This window comes from Hyperolius riggenbachi, chromosome 8, assembly GCF_040937935.1.
Source record: "Hyperolius riggenbachi isolate aHypRig1 chromosome 8, aHypRig1.pri, whole genome shotgun sequence".
Lineage (NCBI taxonomy): Eukaryota > Metazoa > Chordata > Amphibia > Anura > Hyperoliidae > Hyperolius > Hyperolius riggenbachi.
The window spans coordinates 110,224,654-110,241,831 of NC_090653.1; the positions used below are offsets into that span (position 1 = coordinate 110,224,654).

General features: G+C 43.7%; 1 protein-coding gene across 8 annotated transcripts in view; it reads right to left on the bottom strand.

The window, feature by feature from the left end:
- ATP11C (ATPase phospholipid transporting 11C) overlaps positions 1–17,178 on the bottom strand; it is a 293,155-nt gene that overhangs the window by 44,070 nt on the left and 231,907 nt on the right. For all 8 annotated transcript variants that reach the window (XM_068251002.1, XM_068251001.1, XM_068251005.1 and 5 more), the window contains exons 19-21: positions 15,642–15,905; positions 5,377–5,545; positions 1,449–1,551 (exon numbers count right to left, since the gene is read on the bottom strand). In XM_068251002.1, the coding sequence (XP_068107103.1) occupies positions 1,449–1,551; positions 5,377–5,545; positions 15,642–15,905 (536 nt within the window). The remainder of the gene's footprint in view (positions 1–1,448; positions 1,552–5,376; positions 5,546–15,641; positions 15,906–17,178) is intronic.

The window sequence follows — 17,178 nt, forward strand, 5'->3', positions numbered from 1 at the left end:
CAAACCACCATATGTACTTTTAACATTCAAAAGAGATACATAGATTTTTCAAATATAAATAAATATCATTCAGATGCTTTAAAGTGGAGCTGAACTCTTGCACAGGACAGAAGGAAAACATAGAAAAATCTACCTTGTATGTTTTTAGAGAGCCTGTGTAATTCCCCCTCATCTGTGTCTAATCTGAAGTTGTAATTTGATCTCTCCTGTGTCCCCTGACTGCCACAACATCTAAGCTCATTTGAAAGCACAGGATGTTAACAATATGTCTGCTTCCATGAAAGCAGGAAGTAGACACTGCCGATTTATTGCAGGATTTGTATCAGCTGTAACAAAGAAATATTTTTTTAAAAGGTTATTATGTTATTGTGTATCTTTTGAAGCAGAGAGGAAGTTCTGAGTTCAGGTCCGCTCTAATTACAAGCAAACATCCAAAGTGGGTATTGACAGGATGTTTGCTACATACCTGTTCTCTGTTTCTCTCCATTGAGCTGTCCTGTCACCTGTTTGTGGCTCTGACTGCAGGCAGTCGCAGAGGACAAAGAAGCAGCGCATGCTCTGGCCACTTGCGACTTGCCAGTACAGTGTTATGCATTCTTGACAAGTACATATATCAGCGTCATTTCTCAAGAATGCATGCCCAGAACACTATTGGCTGCTGTGCTCATTCGGGCAGGAGCGCAAATTACAGGAATTATTGAGCAGACAGAGCATCCTCTGATTCTTGGCTGAATGGGAGGCAGAGCAGCACAACTGAAATGAACCCATTCAAACCAATGATCGATAGTCAGTGTTGGGCAGAATGTTTTTTGGTAGTGGTGGTGGTGGGGGGGTAGATGACAGCAGGCCTAGGGCACTGGAAAATACAAATCCGGCACTTCCTGATCTACATGCCTACTCCATCTATTTTTACTTTTTCATTCAGCTCTAGTATCCTTTAACAGTCTCAAGAACTCTTTCTTCTCGGCTGTCAATCTCTTAAACTCACACCAATGCCTCCTCCCTTCCCCTTTGAGCTGTAGCCAAGGGGAAAGGGGGGTTGTGTTTTTTTTTGTGGTCAACCTGCTTACAAGACTAAACGGGCTCAACTTCCCACGAACTGGGATTGTTCTGCCTGATGTATATTGACATTTCTGCTTTTCGTAAGTGCATATGTTATGCACCTATCTATCTTCTACTTGTATTGTGCCAAACCCAATTCTAGGCTTGACCCCATCATGCTTGGCGAAATAAATGATTCTGATTCTGAACGTTGACTCCAGTCATGCGAGTGACGCTTTAGATTTCTAGTTTAGGATAAATACAGTGCGACGATTACACCACTGATCTTTAGGTAACAATTTATAAAAAGATAATCAGATTGGAAAGTGGCAAATTTTCCTTATAAATAATTCCCATCCTCTATTCGCCACATATTAACATAGAAATTAGAGTTGGTCATTGTTTACCTATTCCAACATGTGCTTCTAAAATCATGCTAACATCATTGGCACCGTCTCCCACAGACAATGTGATGGGGTTCCCTTTTGTGTTTTTCACCATTTTAACAATCTGGAAAAAAAAAAAAAAAAAAAAAAAAAAAAAAGGAGAGGGTAATTCAACAATCCCAGAAAGATAATGCCACTTTAGCCAATTTTTTAAAAATTATGTATTGTATTTTTAAAGCGCTCACATATTTTGCAGCGTTGGACAATAAATAGGGATACGTTCACTGTTGACAAGGGTGTCACATGTGGTTATACAACATAAAATAGAACAAGAAGTCCTACAAAACAGGCTGCACCACCATTCTGCAGGGCCGAATTTTTCCTGCCGCTGGGGAAGTGTGCCTTCTCCATCCTGACAGGCTAGGCAGGGTATGCAGAGTGGTCGGCAGAGAGCTTTTATAGGTACTTGTCTAGACAGCTGGATTGGCTTCTTCTCTGCTTCACCGCAGCAGTGATGTAATCCCGACATCATCTCTGTTCCGATCACTTGACATGACATGTATTCAGGATCCAGGAGGCCACTTCAGTGTTACACGGCCACCCAGTGGTGGAAGAAGGGTAATGGAAGAGATTCCATCACCCCTCTTCCACCACTGGGTGGCGATGTAAACTGACATGGTCTCCTGGATCCCGATCACATGCCATATCATGTGATTGGATGTGATCGGAACCCAGAAGACCTGTTGGAAGTCCAAAGCCAAGGGTGGAGAAAGAGAAGAAGTCATCCAGAACAGGTAAATATAACTGCTCCCTGCCACCCGCTCTATTGGCTGCACTAGGCAGCTAAACAAGATTTACCGTCAGAAGTTTAGAGTGCACAGCAATCTTCAAACACAAAATTTCGCTTGTAGCTGCTAATGGGGGTTAATTATGATGAATCAATTTCTTTATTTAAACACAAAGGTAAAAAACAAGGATAAATACAATGAAAATAGTGTAGTAGACACTAGAAGTCAGGGGACCGCTTCCCAGTCTAAACATATCTGGGTGAGGGGGGTGTCGGGGGCATGGTCAGCAAATTGGATTCGACAAGGAACAGTCACTGTGATACTGGTGTGCCCACATGCGGGGTTCTCACCTCTCTTCACAGATGCAGACCTTCGTAGTACAAGCCACCGCTATCTTGCCTGTATAGGGCGATGAAACCATTGCTGGCCCTCCTGGGCACAGTCCCTCACTTGCCACCCGCTGCTGTTTGCCAGTGCTCATCCTTGAATAGACAGTCAGTTTCCACGTGAGTGTACTACACATGGCCTCCCTCACTGAAGTTGCGGCTGCGCACTACAGTGAGGAGAGGTGGGGATGTAGCAGCGTGATGTAGCCGCGTGCATGGTACACCATGCACTCCCGGCTAAGGAGCGGAGGAGGAGGGGGCGGGACTGGAGGTTTCCAGCTTGTGTCGTCTCTGCAGTGAGGAGAGGCAGGGGATGTTGCCGCGGCCCAATGCAACACATTCCATGGCCCAGTATTAGGCCGTGGACCGAGGTTTGGGGACCCCTGTTTTAGAGCACGGGGAAAACTCTGACTCTAATTTCACTTTAAGCCTATATGGAAGATAGCAAAAACAAAGACTGGATTCAAAGTGGTCAGTTGTGTAACACATGTGTTAAAATGTGTGTGAACTGCATGGAGACTAGACATAGATGTTAACTCAAAGCTTGCATGTAGCGAGTTAGAAATCAGGGGCGTAACAATCGCCCCTGCAAGGGATGCAGCCCCGGTGGGGCCGTGGGGGAAGAAGCCCGCCCCAGGCGGTTTTGGGGGGCAGGAAGGGGCGCAGCACACTAGGGGGGAGCAGCGGCCACACAGCGGCCCTCTCCCCCCCTCACCTAGTGCTTCCCCCTCCAGTAATTAGCGCAGCGGGGCTGGCAGGCAGAGGTCGCTAACTCACCTCTTCCTGGCTCCATGCAACGGAGCACTGCATGACTACGTACTCACTGTACTTCCTGATTACTTCCAAAAGCTAATTTGCAAAAACGCAATTTGCACTCGAATTATGTCATGTGTGAAAGATGCCTAATAATTGTATTTGTTGGTTTGTTCTTCTTGGTATCAAAAAAATTGTTGGAAGGAAAGGAATTCACAATCAGTAAAATCAGAGCATCTGGTCAGATTGCTGGTATGTGGTCAGCGATTGCATCAGAGGCCAGTAATTGTCCCTTATTCAGGTTTGGTAGGAAAAAAAAAAATATGCAAACACAGACAAAACAAACACAGAACATTTATATTGCGCTTTTCTCCTGGCGGACTCAAAGCGCTAGAGCTGCAGCCACTAGGACGCGCTCTATAGGCAGTAGCAGTGTTAGCGAGACTTGCCCAAGGTCTCCTACTGAATAGGTGCTGGCTTACTGAACAGGCAGAGCCGAGATTCAAACCCTGGTCTCCTGTGTCAGAGGCTGAGCCCTTAACCATTACACTATCCAGCCACTATGCAGTGCCTGGTAGTCACAATTCAGAGTGCTCCAGTGTTCAGGAGCATGCCAGTCAGATACAATCAGCATCCTCCATTGGCCAGAAAACGATTAAGATGAAATGGAGGCAAGATAGCAGTTTTTGCCAAACACTGATGGTCACCTGACTTTTTTTTGTAAAATTTGGTGGGGCTAGCATTCACTAGGCCCCTAGACTTGCTCCAGGCCCTAGGCCACTGCCTTGGTTTCCCTTGTGGATGATCTGGCTCTGCTATTGGCCAGCAAACCCCAGACCATAACAGTCTATAACTAGCTCGGATAAATGGTCACTTATGACATCTCTGTGGCAGGGTATCTGCCCTCTTATGGTGGTCACTAATGATCAAATCGTTTTTGTCCAGTCTTACCAAATCTATGTACTAAAGGGGTGAACTGAGTGAATATATTGAATACATAATTAAGGCCATCTCTCATATTACATAGACGTGGTAATATTGGACAAAAAAATATTATATATAATATAGGCGCTAGCTTACTAAACAGGAAGAGCCGAGATCTGAACCCAGGACTTATGTGTCAGAGACAGAGCCCTTACAGAGTAGACCTGTGTCACCATATGGTTATACAACATAGCACAAGCTTATACACGCAAATCGGGTATAAGACACATGAACATGCGACTTTGCAACAACCCAGATATTCAAGTGGGTGGGAAGGGGTGGGGGAGAGGCCCTGCCAAAGGCTTACAGTCTCGTTCACATTAGGTGCAGTGAGAATCGTGTGTAAACGTATGGTCAAAAACACACGCGTTTGTGCGCGCTTTAGTGCGTTGCGGTGCGCTTTTTTAAGCATGTATTGCTCATTGTAGCAATAGCAGTTGTCAATAAAGCTTTGTTTTCACTTGCAAATGTATTTTTTTCCCAAATAGGGGTAAAAAACGCAAGGGTTTCTATGCGCTTATATGCGCTAAAAAAGCGCACCCATTCACTTGCATTGATGTGTGCTTTACAGCTCAATGCACAGAAATGCATGCAGCAACACTACGTTTTTTGTAACGGAGCTCAGCGCAGCGCATGGATGTGAACCAGGCACATTTAATTACAAAATCAATACCTTGCGGAACACACAGGGCAATGAGCTCTGAAAAGTGCACAGAAATGTTCCTGATCTGAACAAGGCCTAAAGGGGAGAAGGGAGAGCCACACTAGGTTGACCGGTGATAAAAGTGTCAGCATAAATTACACACTTTTTTTTTTTCCAGTTTATTGATGCGGAAAATAGGCCAGGAAATGTCTTGCTAATCTGTTAACAGAATGTTGTGTGTTTGGTATACATGATAATTATAGCATTTAGCCACCCACACTTATTTTCTATCAACACCACAGATAGAAGCTATTTAAGTAGAACCATATGCCATTACGTATACCTAACACCTAGTTACTTTTCCAGCATTGTGATAAGCATATACACATACCCACCTGTGCTTTCTGTAATGGTGCCATACGGCAGCACAACACCGCGGTACACTTCTGACAGATCTGCAGAAAAATGTTTTTATAATGACTGGAACTGTAGTTGGAATTGAAGATGAGAGACAGAGTAGAACCATCAATGATCAAACCATAATCTTGGTTGCATGACCAGGTCCTAAAAAACACAATTGTATATATTCAGTGTTACATGCATGTATGCAGAGACTGCCAGAGTAATATGCAATGCATAAAAGTAATCTGACATCACGTTTACTATATGAGGTTACTACATTAGGAATTGTAGCTAGAGTACTTGGTCTAGATACAGGTAAAACTATGTCAAGAAAATATAGAGGCCGTCATTGCAAAGCTTCAATTTCCTGGCTGTAATGAGCTTGTAATACTTGCTAAAATGACATATGTGACCTGTTTCGTGGGTCTGAGCCACATCCTCAGGCCAATCCTAGTGCCAACACACTTGATACAGCCTGACAAAGAGCGCCTTGCATGTTATGTGTGAAGATCCAATTTCCCCAACTAAAGTTCACAGGTGAAGGTGTACCTGAAGAAGGGGAGGGACCACAAAGCATGTTGTTACCTCATAACCACTTGCCGACCGCGCACTCATACCGCGCGTCGGCAAAGTGGAAGCTGCAGGACCAGCGACGCAGTTCTGCGTCGCCGGCTGCAGGCTAATTGATCAGGAAGCAGCCGCTCGCGCGAGCGGCTGCTTCCTGTCAATTCACGGCGGGGGGCTCCGTGAATAGCCTGCGGGCCGCCGATCGCGGCTCGCAGGCTAAATGTACACACAAGCGGAAATAATCCGCTTTGTTTACATTTGTACAACGCGGCTAACAGTAGCAGTGTTGTACCAGATCAGCGATCCCCGGCCAATCAGCGGCCGGGGATCGCTGTCACATGACAGGCAGGAGCCTGTTAGAGGCTGCACAGGACAGATCCGTTCCTGTGCAGCCTCGGATCTCCGGGAAAGGGAGGGGGGGGGGGGGGGAATTTCGCAGCAGAGGGGGCTTTGAGGTGCCCCCCCCTCAACACCCAGGCAAGCAGGAGCGATCAGACCCCCCCCCCCCCCCAGCACATCATCCCCCTAGCGGGGAAAGAAGGGGGCGATCTAGTCGCTCTGCCTGCACCCTGATCTGTGCTGGGGGCTGCACAGCCCACCCAGCACAGATCAGCTAAAACAGCGCTGGTCCTTAAGGGGGGGTAAAGGGTGGGTCCTCAAGTGGTTAAATTAAACACAAGTTTAATATCGCCATTGGAGTGCCTCCTCCTTCCTATCATGATTTCTGTTCTGTATTGGCTGTGAGACTCATTTGAATATAAAAAAAGTGTACACTTTAGTTTAACCACTTAAGCCTAACTCGACGAATATATTTGTCCAGTGTATTTGTGGAGAGTGCACCACCAGTTTGTTACTAACTGAGGCACATGTGGTATCATTTTAACCTTCTTAGCGGTATGCCTGACACTGCGATCAAATGGGTGTAAAAAATTTAGCTAGCACTAGGCTAACGAGTACAAGTGTCCAGCTCCCCCCAATTGCTGCTGATCCCCCCCGTTAATACATTACCCAGCCTGGATCCAGCGATCGCGCAGCCTCCCCTCACAGCTCCGGTCTCTCTATCGGGAGGATCGGGTTTGATCATGACATCATGTGCGATCCTCCCCATAGTGAAGACCGGAGGCTGCACGATTGCTGGATCCAGGCTGGGTAATGTATAAACGGGGGAGAGGAGGGGATCGGGGGGTGCCGGACACTTGTACTAGCTAGCTTAGTGCTAGCTAAATGTTTTACACCCATTTGATCGCATTACCGTAATTAACTTCAGGACACAAACTGGCAAAACCTCCTGAGTGGCGTAACGCTCAGGAGGTTAACCGTGAAGAGTTGTAGAATACATTTTGGTGTGTCTTAAAGCTTGGGCGCACATCACATAAATGGGTAGGGACAAACTCAATCCAACAAAGTATTTTTCAAAACTGATCAAACTTGGGAAAGTCTTAGCAAAACTTCAAGAGACATATGTGGTAACATTTTAACCCTGATAAATTGTAGAATGGAGTTTAGAGAGTTTTAGGGTTGAGGCCCACGTCTTGTATATTCTTATTAGTCACAATCTGAATCAAAAGCAATTACATTTTCGCATATTCTGTACCAAAATAAAAGACTTGTAAAATGAAAACAAAGTGACAGAATAGGAGAAAAAAAAAAAAAAAAACATGTATGGTTACCTTAGGAACTTGGCTTTTTAACCACTTTAAGATCCCTGGTACACATATCTACGCTCCTGTATATTTCACGTGCGGATCAGGGGGGTAGATATGCGTACTGTTACCTTACCGCCGTGTTCATGATCCCCACGCCATTTTTGTTCGCTTCACCGTCGTGAACGGGATGTAAGAATCAGCCATTCCCAACCCCGATCACCATGTCTGTGGCTTCCAAGAGTTTGAAGAACATGATGCAAGCTCTCAGACCTGATACTTCTGTGTTTCTATTAATAGAACACAGTCTCAGTAGCACCATCTTGTGGTCAAAAAGTAAAAAATACACTAAAATATACCACTAAACTGTTTTACATAGAAAATATATTTTTTATTTTATTTTATTACTTTTAACCCCTTCCATCACTGCCCCACCAATTACCAAAATAAAACACTTGTTTAAAAAAAATTATTTGAAAAAAAAACAAAAACAAAACAAATAGTTACCTTAGGGACTTTTCGAATATGTATGTCATGAGGCTAAATTACTATATTTAGCAAAAAAAAAAAAAAAAAAAAAGTCTTGTAATAAGTGAAATAGTATTAAAAATCCCTAATCGGAAAAACTACACCTTTATTTCCAGATAAAATATTATCGTCATACATTGTACTAGGTACACAATTTAAATGTTGCAATAACTGGGAGACAAATGGGGCAAATAAAATGTGTGAGTTTTAGGTTTCGAAGCATATTTATTTTAAAGCTATAATGGCTGAACACAGAGAAATAATGTTTTTGTTTTTTACTTTTTTCTTATTATTCCCTGTACAATGCATATAAAATAAAATAATTCATAGCAAGAAGTACCACCCAAATAAAGCCTAATTTGTGTCGAAAAAAAAACAATATATAGAATATTTCAGTGTGGTAATTAACAATAAAGTTATCTCTGAATGAATGGGAGGAGTGCTGAAATGTGAAAATTGTTTTGGTTTTTAAGGGAAAAAAAAACCTGTGACCCTGAAGTGGTTAAATATGTATGCCATGAGGGTATATAACTGTTATTTTTTGCAAATGAGGTCTCATAATCATCATTAGTGTACAATTAGTAAGCAAAAAAAAACTCAAAACAGAAAAAAAGACACCTTAACTTATACTTAACTTATAGCACTGTTTATTGTAAATCTATATTGGGTGTAAATGAATAGTGTTTACTCCCCCCCCCTTTTGAATGCATAGAAAATAAGGTAATTACTTAAAAAAAATTCACACACTAAAAGCCTAAATTTAATCTGAAAAAAAAAAAAATATATATATATATATATATAAATAATTCAGGTGTGATTAGTAGTAATAAAATAATTGATGAATGAATAGGAGCAGTGCTGATATGTGAAAATTGCTCTCGTCCTGAAGTCGTTAATATTTCAGCAGTGGGCATTTCTCACCTTATGGACAAGAGGAATTTTCACATTTCAGTGCTCCTCCCTTTCATTCCCCAATAACTTTATCACTACTTATCACAACAAAATGATCTATACCTTGCTCTTTCCACCACCAATTAGGCTTTCTTTGGGGGGGGGGGGGGGGGGGGGGGAGGGTACATTATGCTGATTATTTTATTCTAAATTACAATGGGAATAATAAGAAAAAAATGGAAAAAAATGTTTCCTAAGTGTTCAGCCATTATAGTTTTAAAATAATACGTGCTACCGTAATTAAAATCCACACATTTTATTTGGCCATTTGTCCCGGCTGTTGCAATGTTAAAATTACATCCCTAGTATAATGTATGGTGACAATAACAATAGTTACTCACCGGGTAACGTTCTTTCTAGTGATCCTCTGGGACAAGACTCCGAGATATCCACGCCCCTTCCAGGAAATATTTCAATCCCTACCCTATAAAAGAAAGGCCATGAGAATCTCCCCTCAGTCTTAAATAATAACTGTCTAGAACTCTTCCTTTCCTTATTTATACTATGAACCACTCAATACTAAGTACAGAATTATTCTATTATACCCCATTTGGGTGGGACTCTTGTCCCAGAGGATCACTAGAAAGAACGTTACCCGGTGAGTAACTATTGTTTTATCCAGTGATCCTCTGGGACAAGACTCCGAGATGATAAGCAAGAATCAAACCTCAGGGTGGGTAGCAGCCTTCAAGACTTTACGACCAAAGGCTTGCTGTTGTTCCGATAACACATCCAATTTATAATGTTTCACAAAAGTGTTAAAACTTGACCACGTAGCGGCTTTGCAAATCTGCTCCGGGGTAGCACCAGAATTATGTGCCCAGGATGATGCCACTGCTCTAGTTGAATGTGCCGTGAAGGACAATGGGAGTTCCAGGTTCAATAAAGAATAAGCCATATTAATAGCTTTCTTAATCCATCTAGATATAGTAGATTTGGATGCAGTGCAACCTTTATTCTTACCCCCAAATAGGACAAACAAGGAATCCGACTTCCTAAATTCTGAAGTAGTCTTGATATAGTGTAAAATACACCTTCTAACATCTACTAGGTACAGATCTTTATCCTTCTTCCCCCCCCCCCCTGGACACTAAAGGAAGGGATAACAATAGATTGAGATCTATGGTATTTGGACACCACCTTGGGAAGAAACCCTGGGTCTGTCTGCAAAACGAATCTGTCTCCTAAATCCTGAAAATATGGAGGCTTACAAGATAACGCTTGTATCTCACTGACCCTCCTAGCTGTAGATATGGCGGTGAGGAACACAGTTTTAATTGTAACATGCAATAAATCACTCTGGTCCAATGGTTCAAATGGAGTCCTGGATAACCCTTTTAGCACTGACGGTAGATCCCACGGGGACACATTAGGTGCTTTTATTGGTACCTGTCTACCAATAGCTCTAAAAAATCTAATCACCAAGTCCTCTCCAGCTAATTTTCTCCCTGTCATGGCAGCCAAAGCTGATACCTGCACTTTTAATGTGCTGACCGATAAACCTTTATCCCCGCCTTCCTGCAAAAAATCCAATAAAGCTGGAATAGAAAAAGACTCATAAGAAGAAGAATCTAACCAATGGAAAAAAGTTTTCCAATACTTAATATACATACTTCTAGTAGAATCCTTTCTGCTTTTCAATAAAGTTTGAATAACTCTACTGGAAAGCCCCTTGCTCTTAAGCCAAACTACCTCAGGATCCAGGCTGCCAGTTTTAACTTTTCTACCTCCGGATGCCAAAGCTTTCCCTGGTACAGTAGATCTTTCCTGTCCGGTAGCTTCAGAGGAGGTTCCACAGCTAACTTTTTTAGAATTGGGAACCAACTTCTCTTTGGCCACATCGGTGCAATCAGAATTAATGGGGCTTTTATCTCCTTCCATTTTTTGATGACTAATGGAATGAGAGGCAGAGGAGGAAAAGCAAACGCCAGAGGAAAGTTCCATACTTGTGATAACGCATCTATTCCCCAAGGGTCGTCCCTTGGATTTATCGAGCAAAAAACTGGCAGACGAGCATTCTGCCTCGTTGCAAAAAGATCGATTGACGGAACACCCCAGACATCTAAAATCAGAGCAAAAACCTGTCTGTTCAGGGCCCATTCTCCCGGAAGAACCGCATTCCTGCTTAACTTGTCCGCATCTAAATTCTGAAGACCCTTCAGATGGAGAGCTTTCAGAGATAGTACATTCACCTGGGCCCAAGTACACATTTCCTCTGCCTCCTCTTGCAACCATTCCGACCTCGTGTCCCCTTGCTTGTTTATATATGCCACAGTGGTGGAATTGTCTGACCTCACCATAACATGTTTGTTTTGTACAATCTTTTGTGCCTGAATGAGAGCCAACTTCACTGCTCTCAATTCTCTCCGATTGGACGAGAACTTTCTCTCTTCCTGACTCCACTGTCCCTGAAAGGCCTGATGCTCCACGTGAGCACCCCACCCCCAAGCACTGGCATCTGTCGTTATAGTTACTTCTCTGGGGTATACCCATAAATTCCCATGGGTCAGATTTCCCTTGTTCAGCCACCAGTCCAAATCCTGGATAACTGTTAAGGGAAGCATAACTTCCTGATTCAAGTTCCGCTGGGATCTGTCCCAGTTCTTTAATAGAAAAGACTGAAGCAGTCTTTGGTGTGCTAAAGCCCACTGAACTGCTGGCGCTGTGGAAGACAAAAGTCCCAGAGTTCTCATAATCACTCTTAGGGAAACTTTTGGGTTCCTTTTTAGACCGGTTATTTCGTTCATAACCTTGTCTATCTTCTCCTGTGGCAGGAACATTTTTTGAACTGACGTGTCTACCATCATTCCTAAAAACTTTATCGTTTGAGTTGGTATCATTACAGATTTTTCTCGATTTACCAACCACCCCAGATTTGCCAGATACCTTAAAGAAGTCTCTAGATGTGCCTTCAAAAGCTCCACCGAATCGGCAAAAATCAAAATATCGTCGAGATAAAAAAAATCACCTGGATAGCTTGGTTCCGGAGAGGAACCAGAGCTTCCGCCATAATTTTTGTAATAATGCGAGGTGCCGAACTGATCCCGAAGGGAAGGCAAGTGAATTGGAAGTGACACAGAGTGCCTTCTAGAGATACGGCAAACCTGAGGTATTTCTGTGAATATGGGTGAATGGGAACATGCCAATATGCATCCTGTAGATCCAAATTGACCATGAATGACTCTGCTTCCAACAGATTTCTGATAGAATAAATCGATTCTATCCTGAATCGTTTGTACTTGACCAACGGATTTAATTTCTTTAGGTTGAGAATCAAACGGAATTTCCCCGACGGTTTCTTTACCAGAAACACGGAAGAGTAGAACCCCCTTCTCTGTTCCGACCGAACTACTGGAATGATCACTTTCTGACCTACCATGATTTTCAGAATACGAGATAATTCCTGCGACATTGTCGCATCTACCGGATTCCTTGCTATCATAAATCTGTTGGGAGGAACAGAATTGAACTCTATTCGATAACCCATTTTCACAATTGCGCAGATGTATGGGCTGTCGACTGAATTCCTCCACCCCTCGCTGAAGTTCTTCAGTCGACCCCCCACTTGATGGTCATTGGGGTTTCTTATTATCCTGGGGCTTGATAAGAAAACTCCCCTTACCATTTTTGTTAAAGGACCATCCTTTCCTTTTAGATTGTCCTTGACGCTGATTACGTTGCCTATTGAAAGGACGTTTGATAGGCTGCGTAACCTTTTTCTTTGACCTTCTTTTTACTAGAAGTCCTTTCCAAGGTAGCATCCAACTCGGGCCCAAACAACAGATTTCCTGTAAATGGAACTGAACATAACCTGGATTTTGAAGTGATACTTCCTTCCCAAGTTTTAAGCCAAACTGATCTTCTAGTAACATTGGCTAGACCAGCTGCTCTCGCTGTATACTTAATGCCCTCTGCTGATGCATCTGCCAGATAGCTAGTGCCTTTAAACAGTAATTCTAAGGCCTCCAGAAGTTCTTCCTTAGAAGCCCCTTCCTGAATCTTATTTTTAAAATTGATCCAACCACAACAACATAGTTCTAGATACGCACGTAGAAGCTATGGTCGGCCTAAAAATAGCCGAAATAGCTTCCCATGTACGTTTAGAAAAAGCGTCCGTTTTCCTATCTAACGGGTCTTTTAAGGAGCCTAAATCTTCAAAGGCCAACTCTCCCTCTTTGACCATTTGAGAAAAAGGCGTATCAAGTTTAGGACATTTACCCCAAATATTAACCTCCTCTTCACTAAACGGAAATCTTCTTTTCATTCCTTTAGAAAATACAAGTTTTTTGTCAGGCTCGGTCCTTCAGGATAGACTGGCGAATAGACTTATGAACTGGAAAAACAATGCCTTCACTGTCTTGCCAACCTTCATAGAGTTTATCATGAGGAGTTAACGAATCTGAATTCCCTTTATCAATCTGTAATGTATCAACAATAGCATCAATAAGGCCCTCTGTGTCCTCTATTTTAAATTTAAATTTAGACGGGGTCTCTTTAAATTCTTCTGCACTATCATGGGAATCTGAACCCCCCTCCCCTTCTGAAGTAGAAGAAACTGCTGGTATAGGGGTTTCTGGTTTAGAATGTGTCTTAGATTCAGCCAAAGAAGATTTAAACTGTTTAATAGTATCAGCCATTTCCGGTCTAAAGGCTCTTATTGTATCCTTGACAGAGAGGCCATCCTCTGCTAAAACCTTCTTAGAGCAGGATTTGCAGAGTGTCTTTTCCCATTCAGCTGGCAATCGTGCATTGCATACTGGGCACTTTTTCTTGGATCCATCTTTTGCCTGCAAAACATGATCCACAATAGCCCACCATTAGAATGGAAAAAAATTGCCCAAAAAGTTCTAAGTATTTTACTAGCGCTGAAAAATACCTTAGAAGAACCAGCTCCTTCCTCCCCCGGAGCCACAGACATTGCGACTGTCCTGTTCGCTCCACAGAGCCAGAGTGAGAGGAAGCCGGCGCGTCCCACCGCCTCCCTTATACTAAAGCCCCGCCCTGGTTTCCGCCGGAAGTGACGTCAGCGGTAGCCGCGCGCGCGGCTATAAAACTTCCCCAGAACAGACCCGATGGATCTTCTGTTCCACTGACGCTGTCTCCAGCTGCGTGCAAGACAGCCCACCGCCACCTCCAACCAGGCCAGAGGGATCGAGGACGCCATCCCGTTTTCTCCCTCCTCTTAAGGGAGCAAACACGAGGCAAGGTAATAAACCTTGATGCTGCCAGACTGACCAACTCAGTCTCAGCAGCCCCCTACAAGGTTCCCCAGGCCCTACCTACCATAGACCTGGTTCACCCAAGGGAAAGAAACCTCCTTCTCGCGCAGGAAATATTTCAAACTGAGGGGAGATTCTCATGGCCTTTCTTTTATAGGGGAGGGATTGAAATATTTCCTGGAAGGGGCGTGGATATCTCGGAGTCTTGTCCCAGAGGATCACTGGATAAATTTTATCTGGAAATAAAGGTGTATTTTTTCAGTTTTACAGCCATCACTAATTTTAGCCCATAAATTAATAATAATATACCCTCTTGACATACATACTAAAACATTTTTATTCCCTTAAGTCAGTAGGTGTAATTTTACTATTTGGCCACAAGATGTCCCCGCTTAGTACTTCCTTTTCACGTACAAAACGTATGCTATAGGAAGTAATGTGTTGCTGCATTGCAACTAGGGAAGTGACGCAGGCATCAATGGATGCCTGCGATCATGGTGGCCTAGATAGGAGATTAACTCATTCATAAATCTAACAATTGGCGGCAGTAAGCGGCGAGCAGGAGAAAGCGCAGCGGCTTTATTTAAAGAGGAACTGTAACGACAAAACGTCCCCTGGGGGGTACTCACCTCGGGTGGGGGAAGCCTCCAGATCCTAATGAGGCTTCCCACGCCGTCCTCCATCCCTCAGGGGTCTCGTTGCAGCCCTCCGTGCAGCGGTGACGTCAATATTTACCTTCCTGGCTCCTGCGCAGGCGCTCTGACGGCTGTCGGCTCCGAAGTAGGCGGAAATACCCGATCGCCGTCGGGTCTGCTTAACTGCGCAGGCGCAAGTTTCCAGCGCCTGCGCAGTAGAGCGGACCCGACGGAGATCGGGTATTTCCGTCTATTTCCGTGCCGAAAGCAGCCACAGCGCCCCCGCTGGAGCCAAAGGTAAATATTGAAGCTACAGTCGGCTCTGTCGCCGGCTGTTCTGAGGGCTTCAGCGAGACCCCCCTGGGACAGAGGACGGCGTGGAAAGCCTCATTAGGGTCCGGAGGCTTCCCCCACCCGAGGTGAGTACGCCCCAGGGGAGGTTTTTGATGTTACAGAGTCTCTTTAAGAATGAAAACTGTTTTTGAACTAAAACAGTGTTCATTCTTGGCGGACATGTACGGATTGGTTTAGGGGATTTTTTTCCCCGGCAACATCGAGATCGCGAGCATCTGCCCGGTAGATCGCGCACACAGCCCCCCAAGCTGCAGGGACGTGACTATCGCATCCCTGCGGCTGTAGCAGTTGCCGCTGTGGACGTGAGGCTCACGTCCCAGCGGCAGAAATGGTTAATATATTTAGGATACATGGGTCTCACCGTTTCATGCTTCCTTTCATTTTTGGAGCTTCTTGCACCAGTTTTCGATGATATTCTAGGAGCAGCTCCTGCAAACGGTCCTCTTTTCTTTCACAATCTTCTATATTTTTGGTGGTCAGTTCCAGCAGTTCAGTGTTATTCTGGAATAGTCTGCAGGCGTAGCATGTGGACTTGGCAGTCTCCATTTTGTCTCCAGTTAAAACCCAAACCTTCATACCAGCTGCATGGAGCGCTTCAATGGTTTCTGCTGCATTCTCCTGTAGTCTATTGGTAATGACAATAACAAACAAGATTAAACTTTAATATCATCCAACACAGATTACAATATGCTTATCGCAAATTTTTAATTAACACACACTCGATATAAATGTGACAACAATTCCTGCTACGTTTTGAGAGCCTGTGTGATCCAGAAAACCTGGACCTGGATAATTTTATATATCATAAGGTCTATTCTTCGGTAGCAAATTTGGCCACATTCACCTGCGTCATATCAGATTAAGGCGAGGATTTGCAAAAATGTATTAACATAACATTCAAGCAATAGTAGTTACGTGCAGACACCAAGGTTCCTCTTTCACCAGTGACTTGAGAAGCGCATACCAGCTCCTTTTCGGCCATAACGGAGTAATGAGAGTCATCAGATTCCGACTCTTTCGCCGTTTCCTGAGTACTATGGGAATTAAATTGAGGGGAGGAAGTGCAAACAGAAGTGGAAAACCAAACTTCTGAATTAATGCATTCTGTCACAGGGCTCTGCTCAGAGGATTCAAAGAAAAACATTTCAGCACCTGAGCATTTTTCTCCATCGCAAATAAGTCCACTGATCAAATCCACAATTTCCTGACAATTTCCTGAAACACCTCTGTTAAGGACTACTCCGATGCTAGGACTCGGTTCATACTTTGTTTGTTTGCATCTATATTTAGAGTTCCCTTGAGATGATTCACTCTTACGGCTGCCAAAGCAAAAATCTCCCATGATTCCTCTTGCAGCAGCTGAGATCTGGTGCCTCCGTGTTTGTTTAGGCATGCCACCATTGTGACGTTTTCCGACTGCACTAGAACATTGAACTGATGGAGAATCTTCTCTGCCGCTACCAGAACTAACTTCGCAGCCCTCAATTCTCGAAAATTGGAGGACTGTTGAAACTCCAATCTGCACCACGTTCCCTGAAAGGCTTTGCGACCCACATAAGCTCCCCATCCTCACGAACTTTCATGGTAAGACTATTCTGAACTGGCTCCTTCCAGAGCCTGGCCTTCAGCAACTGGGTTCTTATAACCACCATTGGACAGAGTCTATTACAGTTCCCAATTGTTCAGAAGGAACTTTTGTAGCCCTCTGAGAAGCATACGTGCTCAAGTACTTCCACAATCATATATTACATAAACTCAAACACCCAAAATACAACTCAAAGGGATGGATTAAACTGCTGCTCCAAAGATCTTATCACCGAGGTTAACTTTTGAACCTTATCTGAAAGAATAAAACATCATTTGATACATGAATTTACCACCATCTCCAGAAACAAGGT